The sequence below is a fragment of the Oncorhynchus kisutch genome, linkage group LG1 (assembly GCF_002021735.2).
Source record: "Oncorhynchus kisutch isolate 150728-3 linkage group LG1, Okis_V2, whole genome shotgun sequence".
Lineage (NCBI taxonomy): Eukaryota > Metazoa > Chordata > Actinopteri > Salmoniformes > Salmonidae > Oncorhynchus > Oncorhynchus kisutch.
This window is the reverse complement of record NC_034174.2, coordinates 52,393,013-52,407,358: the sequence shown is the minus strand read 5'-3', so window position 1 is coordinate 52,407,358 and position 14,346 is coordinate 52,393,013. Positions and strand designations below refer to the sequence as shown.

At 42.2% G+C, this 14,346-nt stretch overlaps 1 protein-coding gene across 1 annotated transcript in view; it reads left to right on the top strand.

Moving 5' to 3' along the window:
- Positions 1-14,346, top strand: part of LOC109897977 (potassium voltage-gated channel subfamily KQT member 2) — a 79,657-nt gene that overhangs the window by 39,517 nt on the left and 25,794 nt on the right. Inside the window, exons 5-10 of the mRNA XM_020492720.2 lie at positions 2,849-2,974; positions 3,659-3,769; positions 4,006-4,101; positions 4,938-5,032; positions 13,774-13,842; positions 13,998-14,027. Coding sequence (XP_020348309.1) covers positions 2,849-2,974; positions 3,659-3,769; positions 4,006-4,101; positions 4,938-5,032; positions 13,774-13,842; positions 13,998-14,027 — 527 coding nt within the window. The remainder of the gene's footprint in view (positions 1-2,848; positions 2,975-3,658; positions 3,770-4,005; positions 4,102-4,937; positions 5,033-13,773; positions 13,843-13,997; positions 14,028-14,346) is intronic.

Here is a 14,346-nt window from a genome sequence, read left to right as displayed (position 1 = left end):
AATTCCTAACATTTCTACAAACAAAATTCCACTGACATTATAGGGTATTGTGTGTAGATCAGTGACACATTAAATCTCAATTGAATCCTTTTAAAATTCAGGTTGTAACATAACAAAATGTGGAAAAACAAAAGAGGTTTCAATACTTTCTGAACGCACTGTAGACTATGATCTATAGACTATGTAGACTATGATCTATCAATGACTGATGCAGGCTCTCTTACACGTTGTGTCCTCACAAACCTGGTACAGAATTCCACGTGAACCAGCCCAGAAAGTGGAGGCTATTTTTAGCCCAACTAATTCTGTTTGCTAGTTCGTTTTTGTCGTCTCAGCAGTTTCCCGTCTTTTCTAAACCAGCGCTTGCCACATGGGGAATAGGGAAGCTGTTGTGTCATTGAAAAAAACCCAGTACATTTCTACGTGTCCTTTTTAGGTGTAAAAAAAATCCCAACTCTGCCAACACTGAAGGGATAAGCCAGGGAATCAGGGATAATTAACCACCATGTCTGTCTCTGTGATGTTGAGCAGTGCCTATTACCAGACAGCCATCTGTCAGGGTCATGACTATTTTGCCACATTAATGTTTCACATCCAGGATGCCCCCTCAATCAGTCGTTCTTTCCTCTCTCTCTCACTCCTTCTCTCTGTTTCTCTGTCTTTCTCCATCTCATCTCTGTCTCTCTGTCACTTATTCTGCCTCTGTCTCCCTTTCGCTTACCTCCTCCCTCTCTCTCCATCTCATCCCCAATTCTGTCTCTCTATCTCTCTCCTCCCCATGGTTAAATATGGACAACAGTGGCATCGGGGGAGCTGCCTCAGCAGCCGGAATGATAGGTAATGCCAGGGAATGCCATTCTCTTTGAAGAGGGGCAAAGTGCCCATTTCTCAGAGTAGCCAACCACAGTATTTCCTTGTGTTGACTTCAGCACCAGTCAGTCCCTCAAACAAAGTGGACCTGATACTCTATCCAGCACTGGATCTTTTATTACCAAATTATAACCTGACATATTTCTAGGTTACAACATTTGCTGGATTGAAAAACACATTTGGTTTCAGAGAATTTCCTGTGGTACAAAATCGGACTTTTAGTTTATGCATTTTGGGTTTACGGACAGGTTTTTATCATGTTAGTCGCTGCTCAGTGATGCCCAATAAAAGGGTTGTTTCTCATCAATAGTAAAGCGTTGAGTTTTACAGCACTTTGACAATTGATATTGACCTTTATTTCCCTCATGTAGGAACTTCACTAAAGGAGGTATTTACTACTAAACCTCATTCTTTGGGTTGACCGTTTTATTGAAGGACATGGTCCCTCTGTGTATGTGAGTTGTAGGTCAAACCGATTACATCAGGTTGTTCTTATATTGATTAATCAATGGACTAATAGTGTTTACTATACCGTGTACACTGAGTGCACAAAACATTAGGAACACCTTCCTAATATTGAGTTGCACCCCCTATTGGCCTCAGAAAAGACTCAATTTGTCGGGGCATGGACTACGAGGTGTAGAAAGCATTCCACATGGATGCTGGCCCATGTTGACTCCAATGCTTCCCATATATGTGTCAAGTTGGCTGGATGTCCTTTGGGTGGTTGACCATTCTTGACACACACGGGAAAGTGTTGAGTGTGGAAAAACCCAGCAGTGTTGCAGTTCTTGAGACTCAAACCGGTGTTCCTGGCACCTACTACCATACCCCGTTCAAAGGCACTTCAAAATGTTGTCCTCTGAATGGCACACATACACAATCCATGTCTCAATTGTCTCGAGGATTAAAAATCCTTCTTTTAACCTGTCTCCTGCCTCCTGCCCTTCACCTACACTGATTGTAGTGGATTTAACAGGTGACACCAAAAAAGGGACCATAGCTTTCACCTGGTCAGTCTATGTCATGGAAAGAGCAGGTGTTCCTAATGTTTTGTACACTCAGTGTATAACCTCATGTAGCTGTGGCATTCTGTTCTCTCAATATTTGATCACGTAGGTGAATATAACCGTGATAAAATGTCTTAGTTACATCAATTGTTTTGGGACATGATACGGTGTGCAATAAATACTTTCATACACATTTGGGACTGGTGTTGGGAACACTTGGAGCTGTTGAACTGTCCATTTAGACTATAGGAACTCATTCTTAGTGTATGACTCCTCTGGCAATTTCATGAAATTATAAATTCAATGTAACCACACTCCCATCCTCTTGTTCCATACAACCATTTTTTAAATGTATTTTTACTTTGTATCCCTTTCCACTCACAGCCAGTGTCATCCCATAAAGGGTTGAAAATGTCCAATTTTGTCACTGATAAGTGCCTAAATTGCAATGCAGTGCCTCCATTCCTGCCACTGATTAGGCAACTTCTACACATGTTGTTGTGAGGGAAATGCTGTAAATCAATGTGTTCTGAAAGATGACACGTTGAGGATTATAATAAATACCATACAAACAAACCACACGCCCCCATTAGTCCAAATGTGCACTTCACTTTTCCTTATTTAAAAGCTCATGTGATTTACAGTATCAACATTTATGATCGCTATGTTTGATCCACAGTTACAAGGATGACATGCAGACTGCTTGTGCTTTTAATAGTCCTTCTTTTAGAAACGTTTAAATTCGTCCCTCTCCATATAGGTCGATTTCCACGAGTGTAAAAGGTTAAGTTAATATTGCTTTGGTACTCTGGTCATAACGTAAATACGCGATACCTGGCATATATTGATTTGATAAAGCAAGGTTTTCCTTGCTCATAAGTATTATTGCTTCGATAATCTGTCCCTGAACTAAATGAAAGAGCTACAGTATATTGTTTAGTCCTTCCTGACACCTTGACTTTTTGCAGGAGCTGATCACAGCGTGGTACATTGGCTTCCTCTGCCTCATCCTGGCGTCCTTCCTGGTTTATCTGGCTGAGAAAGAGGACAACGACCAGTTTGAGACCTACGCAGACGCACTGTGGTGGGGCCTGGTAAGTCATCACTCTAAGCCTTGTTTCACCGATCCTCACAAACCACGCTCAGCAGTTGTTAATAGGACAATGTTAGCATGTCCCCCCCCAAAAAAACACTCAGTGGCTGGACAGGAGATTGTCAGCAAGTCCCACAAAACATTCAGCGCTCAATTTTTATAAGATAATTTCTGCGGGTCTCCACAAAGCATTCAACGCTTGTTTAAAGCCAAATATTTGCATGTCCCCATAAAAATATCCAGTGCTTCACAGAAGAATTTCATCATGTCCCCACAACCCAGCATTTCTTAATCGGAACATTTCTATAGGTCCTCATAAAACACCCAGTATTTGTGTGAAATCTGAAGGATACTAGTGTGATTCAACTTTGGGACGTAACATGCCGGTGGTATTTAACCCACTTGTGTCACACTTCCACAATTACCATGAAAGTGAATTCCATTTAATAGCTATTTTTTTTATTAAACTAGGCAAGTCAGTTTAGAACAAATTCTTATTTACAATGACGGCCAAACCCGGACAATGCTGGGCCTATTGTGTGCCGCCCTATGGGACTCCCAATGACGCCTCTTGCACTGAGATGCAGTGTCTTAGACCGCTGTGCCACTCGGGAGCCCAGATGAAGAAACACTTTGAATATTGATAAAGGATGTCATTCAAGATGTCTGCCGATTGCCTTCTCAGATCACCCTGACTACCATTGGGTATGGAGACAAGTTTCCCATAACGTGGAACGGGCGTCTTCTGGCCGCAACCTTCACCTTGATTGGAGTGTCTTTCTTTGCACTTCCAGCAGTAAGTTAAAGACTATTGATTTGTGAAAAAATGGCTGAGCTAACTTATTAATGTGCACTGAATGCAAGGAAATGGAGTGCTGATAGGAAACTCAGAATGAGTGCCTGAAGCATCTGCAATTTGATAGTCAAGTGTTACTCTGAAGTAATTCACTGGACTTGGCAATTTGAATTGTGAATCGATAATGTTTTCCAAAGGCTTGTTGTTGTGACTAATGGTTTCTCTGTATCTTTAAGGGGATCTTGGGCTCCGGCTTTGCCTTGAAGGTCCAGGAGCAACATCGACAAAAACACTTTGAGAAGCGTCGGAATCCTGCGGCAGGGCTTATTCAGGTGAACAAAGCAGGGCGCTTACCCACTCTAAAAAACAACAACATTTAGAGTGTTGGTATCCGGACGGAGTACCTTAGACCATTACTGGGAATTTCACAATATACTCTTTGATCTACAAGAGCTGAAAATAACGGTTTCAGGGTCCACTTTTCAAGACGCATTGTACATGATGTTACCATGCTCACTTGTTTATATGTCGCAAAAAGTTCCATGTGGCACACACCTTGTCACAATGCCTGGTACTCTAGTCCTGGATCCTGGACCCACCTCTTAGTCAACTTCTATAATTCATTTTTGGGTAGTATTCTTTTTTTATTTATTTTTTACAAAAACCTAACACCCTTGCCTTTCTTGCACTGACACTCATGCCTTGTCTTTTCTAGCACTGAATAAAGCACTGATAGCTGCTTTATTGAAAAGTTTTTCTTGCTATGACTGGGATATGTGGTTGTCACACCTCGCTACCTTAAAGTAACTGTCCAGCGTTTCCAGATTTCTATGAAATATGACCTGTAATTAATTACAATACTACTACAATACTACTTCCAAAAAAAGGTAATACTGTACACGTAAAGATTTGTATGATCTCGTTCATTTCAAAGCACTCTCAGAGCACCGAGATAGATAGCAGCAAAGTGAACATAAAGAAACCGTTGTATTCATTACCTACCCTTCAAAACCATGACCTGCTCTCTCTCGCGTTCTATTTTTCTTACTCCCATTCCCTCACTCTCTCTATTTGTCTCTATCTCTTCCATGTATTATTCATCCATCTCTCTATCCTTCTCTATTTCATCTCTCTCTCTCTCTCTGTCTCTTTCTCTCTCCCCCCTCAGGCCGCGTGGCGCTTCTACGCCACCAATCTCACCCGGCCAGACCTGGAGTCGACGTGGGATTATTATGAGCGCACCGTGTCCGTGCCGATGTACAGGTATTGATCATATAGTAAATCAGCGGCAAGATTTACATTGGGCCTGTCTGCACCTCTCTAGTGTCCAGGATCGATCCCAGCTTTAACCTTTGCCCACTGCTTTTTCCCCCTCAAACTGAAGGTTAATGAAGCCGTCCAATCAGGATCTGCGTAGGGGCTAAGGGGCTGATGGATTCCTAGTCCAAGCCAATAGACATTTACCTCATTTATTATAATAAATTCCATTTAGCTGCTTTTATCCGAGGTAACTCACAACAACCGTGCGCTATCAGCTCAACCACAAAGGACCATGTGAATTCATTTCTAAAGCATGACATCATTATTATTATTATTATCATTATTATAGAAATACAGTGCCTTCAGAAAGTATTTAACCCCTTGACTTTTTCCATATTTTGTTGTTACAGCCTGAATTTAACTTCCTGACTGATGTCTTGAGATGTTGCTTCAATATATGCACATAATTTCCCATCATCATGATGCCATCTATTTTGTGCACCAGTCCCTCCTGCATCAAAGCACCCCCACAACTGCTGCACGGTTGGGATGGTGTTCTTCGGCCTCCCCCTTTTTCCTCCAAACATAACGATGGTCATTATGGCCAAACAGTTGTATTCTTGTTTCATCAGACCAGAGGACATTTCTCCAAAAAGTATGATCTTTGTCCCCATGTGCAGTTGCAAACCGTAGTCTGCCTTTTTTATGGCGGTTTTGGAGCAGTGGCTTCTTCTTTGCTGAGCTGCCTTTCAGGTTATGTCGATATAGGACTCGTTTTACTGTTGATATCGATACTTTTGTACATGTTTCCTTCAGCATCTTCACAAGGTCCTTTGCTGTTGTTCTGGGATTGATTTGCACTTTTCGCACCAAGTACGTTCATCTCTAGGAGACAGAACGCATGTCCTTCCTGAGCAGTATGACGGCTGTGTAGTCCCATGGTGTTTACACTTGCGTACTATTGTTTTGTATAGATGAACATGGTACCTTCAGGCATTTGGAAATTGCTCCCAAGGATGAACCAGACTTGTGGAGGTCTACAATTCTTTTTTTGAGGTCTTGGCTGATTTCCTTTGATTTTCCCATGATGTCAAGCAAAGAGGCACTGGGTTTGAAGGTAGGCCTTGAAATACATCCACAGGTACACCTCCAATTGACTCAAATGATGTCAATTAGCCTATCAGAAGCTTCTAATGCCATGACATCATTTTCTGGAATTTTCCAAGCTGTTTAAAAGCATAGTCAACTTAGTGTATGTAAACTTCTGACCCACTGGAATTGTGATACAGTGAAATAATCTGTCTGTAAACAATTGTTGGAAAAATGCACAAAGTAGATGTCCTAACCGACTTGCCAAAACTATAGTTTGTTCACAAATTTCTTGTTGAGTGGTTGAAAAACAAGTTTTAATGACTCCAACCTAAGTGTATGTAAACTTCCGACTTCAACTGTAAGTAGATATAAAGTGCCTCCGGGAAAGTATTCAGACCCCTTGACTTCTGCCACTATTTAAGTTACAGCCTTATTCTAAAATTTTTACTTATTTATTTTACCTTTATTTAACCAGGTAGGCAAGTTGAGAACAAGTTCTCATTTACAATTGCGACCTGGCCAAGATAAAGCAAAGCAGTTCGACAGATACAACGACACAGAGTTACACATGGAGTAAAACAAACATACAGTCAATAATACAGTATAAACAAGTCTATATACAATGTGAGCAAATGAGGTGAGAAGGGAGGTAAAGGCAAAAAAAGCCATGATGGCAAAGTAAATACAATATAGCAAGTAAAACACTGGAATGGTAGTTTTGCAATGGAAGAATGTGCAAAGTAGAAATAAAAATAATGGGGTGCAAAGGAGCAAAATAAATAAATAAATTAAAATTAAATACAGTAGGGAAAGAGGTAGTTGTTTGGGCTAAATTATAGGTGGGCTATGTACAGGTGCAGTAATCTGTGAGCTGCTCTGACAGTTGGTGCTTAAAGCTAGTGAGGGAGATAAGTGTTTCCAGTTTCAGAGATTTTTGTAGTTCGTTCCAGTCATTGGCAGCAGAGAACTGGAAGGAGAGGCGGCCAAAGAAAGAATTGGTTTTGGGGGTGACTAGAGAGATATACCTGCTGGAGCGTGTGCTACAGGTGGGAGATGCTATGGTGGTCAGCGAGCTGAGATAAGGGGGGACTTTACCTAGCAGGGTCTTGTAGATGACATGGAGCCAGTGGGTTTGGCGACGAATATGAAGCGAGGGCCAGCCAATGAGAGCGTACAGGTCGCAATGGTGGGTAGTATATGGGGCTTTGGTGATAAAATTATTAAATAAAACATTTTCCTCAGCAATGTACACACAATACCTCATAATGACACAGCAAAAACAAGTTTTTAAATTTGTATTATTATTATTTTTAAACGGATACCTTATTTACATGAGTATTCAGACCATTTGCTATGAGACTCGAAATTGAGCTCAGGTGCATCCTGTTTCCATTGATCAACCTTCAGATGTTTCTACAACGTGATTGGAGTCCACCTGTGGTAAATTCAATTGAAGTGACATGATTTGGAAAGGTACACACCTATCTAAATAAGGTCCCACAGTTGACAGGTCATGTTAGAGCAAAAACCAAGCCATTAAGTCGAAGGAATTATCCATAGAGCTTCTACAGCATTGAAGGTCCCCAAGAATAAAGTGGCCTCAATCATTCTTAAATGGAAGAAGCTTTGAACCACGAAGACTCTTCCTAGAGCTGGCCGCATGGCCAAACTGAGCAATCGGGGGAGAAGGGCCTTTATGAGGGAGGTGACCAAAACTCGATGGTCACTGACAGAGCTCTATAGTTCCTCTGTGGATATGAGAGAAGCGTCTAGAAGAACAAACATCTCTGCAGCACTCCACCAATCAGGCCATTATGGTAGAGTGGCCAGACAGAAGCCACTCCTCAGTAAAAGGAACATGACAGCCCACTTGGAGTTTGCCATAAGGCAAAAGGCACTCTCAGACCATGAGAAACAAGGTTATCTGGTCTGATGAAACCAAGATTGAACTCTTTGGCCTGAATGCCAAGCATCACTTTTGGAGGAAAGCTGGCACCATCCCTACTATGAAGCATTGTGGTGGCAGTATCATGCTGTGGGGATGTTTTTCAGCGGCAGGGACTGGGAGAATAGTCAGAATCGAGACAAAGATGAATATAGGAAAGTACAGTGATCCTTGACGAAATCCTGCTCCAGAGCGCTCAGGACCTCAGACTGTGGGGGAAGGTTCACCTTCCAACAGGACAACGACCCTAAGCACACAGCCAAGACAACGCAGGAGTGGCTTCAGGACAAGTTTCTGATTGTCCTTGAGTGGCCCAGCCTGAGCCTGGGCTTGAACCTAATCCAACATCTCTGGAGAGACCTGAAAATAGCTGTACAGCAATGCTCCCCATCCAACCTGACAGAGCTTGAGAGGATCTGCATTGAAGAATGGAAGGAAACTCCCCAAATACAGGTGGGCCAAGCTTGTAGCGTCATAGCCACGAAGACTCGATTCTGGAATCGCTGCCAAAGGTGCTTCAACAAAGTAAAGGGTCTGAATACTTATGTAAATGTGATATTTCAGTTTTTTATTTTAAATAAATTAGCAAAAATGTCTAAAAGCCTGTTTTTGCTTTGTCATTATGGGGTATTGTTTGTAGATTGATAAGAAAATAATGATGTACTGGACCATACGCACTAGCATCTAGGACCTGTTTCAAATGGTCACTTTTATGCTCAACATAAACACTTCATAAACATAAACATGCTCCAGAATGGGAATAATATCCTTTCTATTTGATTCAGCGAAGTTCAGTTATATTGTTTTTAAATATAAATCAATTAAATCAATCAAATGTATTTATAAAGCCCTTTTTACATCAGCCAATGTCACAAAGTGCTCTACAAAAACCCAGCTTAAAACCCCAAACAACAAGCAATTCAGCTTTAGAAGCACGGTGGCTAAGAAAAACTCCCTAGAAAGGCAGAAACCTAGAGAGGAACAAGAGTCTGAGTAGTGTCCAGTCCTTTTCTGGCTGTGCCGGGTTGAGATTATAACAGTGCATGGCCAAGATGTTCAATCGTTCATAGATGACCAGCAGGGTCAAATAATAATAGGTGCCGTAGAGCGAGAGAGTCGATAACAGCAGGTTCAGGACAAGGTAGCATGTCTGGTGAACAGGTCAGGGTTCCATAGCCGCAGGCAGAACAGTTGAAACTGGAGCAACAATACGACCAGGTGGACTAGGGGCAGCAAGGAGTCATCAGGCCAGGTAGTTCTGGGGCATGGTCCCAGAGCTCAGGTCCTCCGGGAGGGAGAGATAATTAGAGGGAGCATACTTCAATTCACACAGGATACCGGATAAGACAGGAGAAATACTCCAGATATAAGACCGACCCTAGCCCCCCGACACATAAACTATTGCATACTGGAGGCTGATACAGGAGGGGTCAGGGGACACTGTGGCCCTGTCCGAGAAAACCCCTGGACAGGGCCCACCAGGCAGTATATAACCCCACCCACTTTGCTTAATCACACGCCCCCACACCACCAGAGGGATATCTTCAACCACCAACTTGTATACCCTGAGATAAGGCAGGGTATAGCCCACAAATATTTCCCCCACGGCATGAACCTGAGGGGGGCGCCAAACTCGGACAGGAAGATCACGTCAGTGATTCAACCCACTCAAGTGATGCACCCCTCCTAGGGATGGGATGGAAGAGCACCAGTGACTCAGCCCCCATAATATGGTTAGAGGCAGAGAATCCAGGTGGAGAGAGAGGAACCTGCCAGGCGGAGACAGCAAGGGTGGTTCGTCGCTCCAGTGCCTTTCTGTTTACCTTCACACTCCTGGGCCAAATCGGAGAGATGGGTAGCAGCAAGCCCATGTAATGTTTTGTAGGTTAGCAGTAAAACTTTGAAATCAGCCCTTGCCTTAACAGGAAGGCAGTGTAGAGGCTAGCACTGGAGCAATATGATCAAAAAAAAATCCAGATTCTAGCAGCCGTGTTTAGAGCTAACCGAAGTTGATTTACTGCTTTATCCGGGTAGCCAGAAAGTAGAGAATTCCAGTAGTCTAGTCTAGAAGTGACAAAAGCTGATTTTTTTGCAATGTTAAGAAGATGGGAATAAAGCTGTCCTTGAAATAGTCTTGATATGTTCGTCAAAAGGGAGATCAGGAACTCCGAGGTCCTTCACAGGTTTATTTGAGACGACTGTACAACCATCGAGATTAATTGTCAGATCCAACAGCAGTTCTCTTTTTTTCATCTCTGTTTTGTCCGAGTTTAAAAGTAAAACATTTGCCGCCATTCACTTCCTTATGTCAGAAAGAGGCTTCCAGGAAGGGCAATTTTGGGGCTTCACCATGTTTCATTGAAATGTACAGCTGTGTATCATTCGCATAGGAATGAAAGTTAACATTATGTTTCTGAATGACGTCAACAAGGGGTAAAATATATGGTGAAAACAATAGTGGTCCTAAAACGGAGCCTTGAGGAACACTGAAACATACAGTTGATTTGTCAGAGGAGAAACCATCTACAAAGACAAACTGATATCTTTCCGACAGATAAGATCTAAACCAGGCCAGAACTTGTCCTTGTAGACCAATTTGGGTTTCCAATCTCTCCAAAAGAATGTCTAGGGTCTAGGAGCGTGAGGACAGATGCAGAGCCTTGGTCTGATGCTATTAAAAGGTAATTTACCACCTTCACGAGTGCAGTCTCAGTGCTATGATGGGGTCTAAAACCAGACTGAAGCGTTTCGTATAAATTGTTTTTCTTCAGATAGGCAGTGAGTTGCTGTGCAACAGCTTTTCAAAGGTTTTTGAGAGGAAAGGGAGATTAGATAATTTTTCATTTTCTGGGTGAAGTTTTGGCTTTTTCACGAGAGGCTTTATTACTGCCACTTTTAGTGAGTTTGGTACACATCCAGTGGATAGGGAACCATTTATTATGTTCAACATAGGAGGGCCAAGCACAGGAAGCCGCTCTTTCAGTAGTTCTGTTGGAATAGGGTCCAGTATGCAGCTTGAAGGTTTAGAGGCCATTACTATTTTCATGAATGTGTCAAGCGATATAGGATTAAAAAACTTGAGTGTCTCCCTTGATTCTAGGTCCTGGCAGTGTTGTGCAGACTCAGGACAACTGAGCGTTGGAGAAATACGCAGATTTTAAGCATATCTTTTCAGCTAAATGAACAAGCCTATGGCATTGAGCTTTGCCAGATAACATACAGTAGACCAACTCATATTCTGTTCTTATGAAATAAATTCTGATTCATATCATAATGTTTCTTTAGACCCAAATAAATAAATAATGGATTTATTGTGATGGTGTATATTAAATAGATTTATTCAACTTTTTAAATGTAGATGTTCTAAAGGTGCACATCGGCGGCTTGAATGCAGCTTGTATGGGTGAAGGCCTGTAGATACTTAACTTGTTTATGTTAATTAACAGGCTATTACTGTGAGACAGCCACAGCCCTAGATGGAGCCAGTCAAGATGCTCTCAATGGTGCAGCTGTAGAACTTTTTGAGGATCTGAGGGCCCATGACAAGTCTTTTCGGCCTCCTGAGGGGGAAGAGGCATTGTCATACTTTCTTCACAACTGTGTTGGTGTTTGTGGACCATGATAAGTCCTTAGTGATGTGGACACCGAGGAACTTGAAGCTCGCGACCTGCTCCACTACAGCCTTCAATGTAGATGGGGGCGTGCTCGGCCCTCCGTTTCCTGTAGTCCACTATCAGCTCCTTTGTCTTGCTGACGTTGAGGGAGAGATTGTTGTCCTGGCACTACACTGCCAGCTCACTGACCTCATCCCTATAGGCTGTCTCATCGTCAGTGATCAGGACAACCCTCATCAGCAAACTTAATGATGGTGTTGGAGTCTTGCGTGACCATGCAGTCGTGGGTGAACAGGGAGTACAGGAATGGATTAAGCACGCAATCCTAAGGGGCCCCCGTGTTGAGAGTCAGTGTGGCGGATGTGTTGTTGCCTAACCTCACCACCTGGGGGCCCTGTCAGGAAGTGCAGGATCCAGTTGCAGAGGGAAGGTGTTCAGTCCCAGGGTCCTGAGCTGCTTGGAGGGCAGTATGGTGTTGAATGCTGATATTACAGAATGGGAGAGGTTGCCAGCTGGTCAACGCATGCTCTGAGTACACATCCTGGTAATCCGTCTGGCCCTGCTGCCTTGTGAATAGTAACCTGTTTAAAGGTCTTTCTCACATCGGCTACGGAGAGCGAGATCACACAGTCGTCCGGAACAGCTGGTGTTCTCATGCATGTTTGCTTGCCTCAAAGCGAGCATAGAACAAATATAGCTTTTCTGGTAAATTCCTACGACGTTGTCAATGCACTTATTAATGAAGTCGGTGACTGATTTAGTAATGTTATCAGATGAATCCGGAACATGTTCCAGTCTGTGCTATCGAAATGGTTCTGTAGCCTAACATTCGCTTCATCGGGCCACTTCCATATTGAGCGCGTCACTGGTACTTTCTGTTAAAGTTTTTGGTAGACCTTACTGTGAAATGCTTACTTACAAGCTCTTAACCAACAATGCAGTTTTAAGAAAATATAGTTAAGAACTGAGGTTAATGATCACTGTTCTGTTGTCCAGGAGATGTTTTTGGTCAAACTTAGGAAATTATGGTACAAATATTATGTCCGAAAAAAGTTAAGATCAGCATAAAGAAAGCACACAAAATAGCAGAATTGGTCAGCTATCCACTGCAGCACCATCTTATCATATTTGATATCCAGTAGCGCACGCACACAATCACACTCACTGTCGCTCTCTCTCTCTATCTTGCTCTCGCTTTCTTGGCATAGCACACACACACACACACAGCACGACATAACATTACACACAGACGGACAGACAGACAGACAAATGAAAAAGACTGATGTTTTCCAATTTAATGAATTCTGGTTCATAATTGTAGTTAGTTTGTGACTATTTGGTCCCCTGTGTGATGTCACAGGCTTGTCTAAGTGTATTGGTAGTGTTTAGTCTTTGTTAATGTGAATGTTCTATGCCAGGTGTATAGATGGCTAACTTGAGCTTGAGTATTGATTGATTGCTGAAGGGAAAAAGGCAAACGGGACTGCAACTGGGCCATATCTGATTGTCGCATAGTGCGGACTGGGTACTTTTTATCTCATCTGCAGAGAAAGGTTTCCATTGGATAGGTACTGCAAGTCTTCGATAAATGAATGTGCCTGTCTCATAAAGAACAACAGGCTACTTTGAAATTTGGGGTGTCAAATTGAATTCAAATGCTGTATGACTACAGTGAAGTTTAATGAAACATTATATAACGTAAGACAAGTATCTTTTACAAAACTTTGGACGATTAATGAATGGGATAGTAATTGCAGTTGTTTGTTACTGTGTCACATTCTCTTATCTGCATTCCCAAAAAATTATGAACATGCCTTAGTTCTGGTTACAGGGCAATTGAAAACATCCTCACAGAATTCAAGCTCTTGGTAAGGAGGCATTTGAAATCAAGTAAAATTGAAATCTACTACCTACTACCCATAAATGGCCTACTACCCATACATGGCAGTGATTGCATCGGGAATAATATACGTTCATATAGAACATTTGAAACAAAACCAAGCCATTCTATATGCAGTAAAGCTGTGCTGGGGTATGTTTTTCTCTTCTTCCTTGTAACACCAACACATCTTTTGTCTTTTATTTATAAGTAGACTGATCCCGCCACTAAATCAACTGGATCTACTAAGAAATCTGAAGAGCAAGTCGGGACTGTCATTCAGGTCAGAAACAAAATCTGAATTCATCATTCATGGAAAATATAGTGTGCTACTATATCTATAAAAAATATAGCATCAATACTACTATATCAGATTTGACAGATTATTGACAATATAATGTACTCTGTGTGTGTCTTTTGTGTTTCCTGACCAAACAGGAAGGAACCCCAACCGGAGTCCTCCCCAAGGTCAGTATCAAAACATAATTTTACAACGAGGTCAAAATAATCTATTTCACTCATCTCCAACCCAAATTTCTGGTCAGTTCCAAAGTCGACACTGAACCTGAAGACTGTTCAAAACAGTCACCAACGTTGAGAGTACCAGCCATGTCACTGAGGTGACCAACAGTCGACCAAACAAGTCCTACTGTTTCTAGTTTATCACATATGGACTATTTCACGGTTATATGGTCAGGTGCAGCAAAGAATAACATAAGAAAGCGTCAGCTGGCCCAGAATAGAGCAGCACACCTTGCCCTTCACTGTACTTAGTGGGTTCATATCA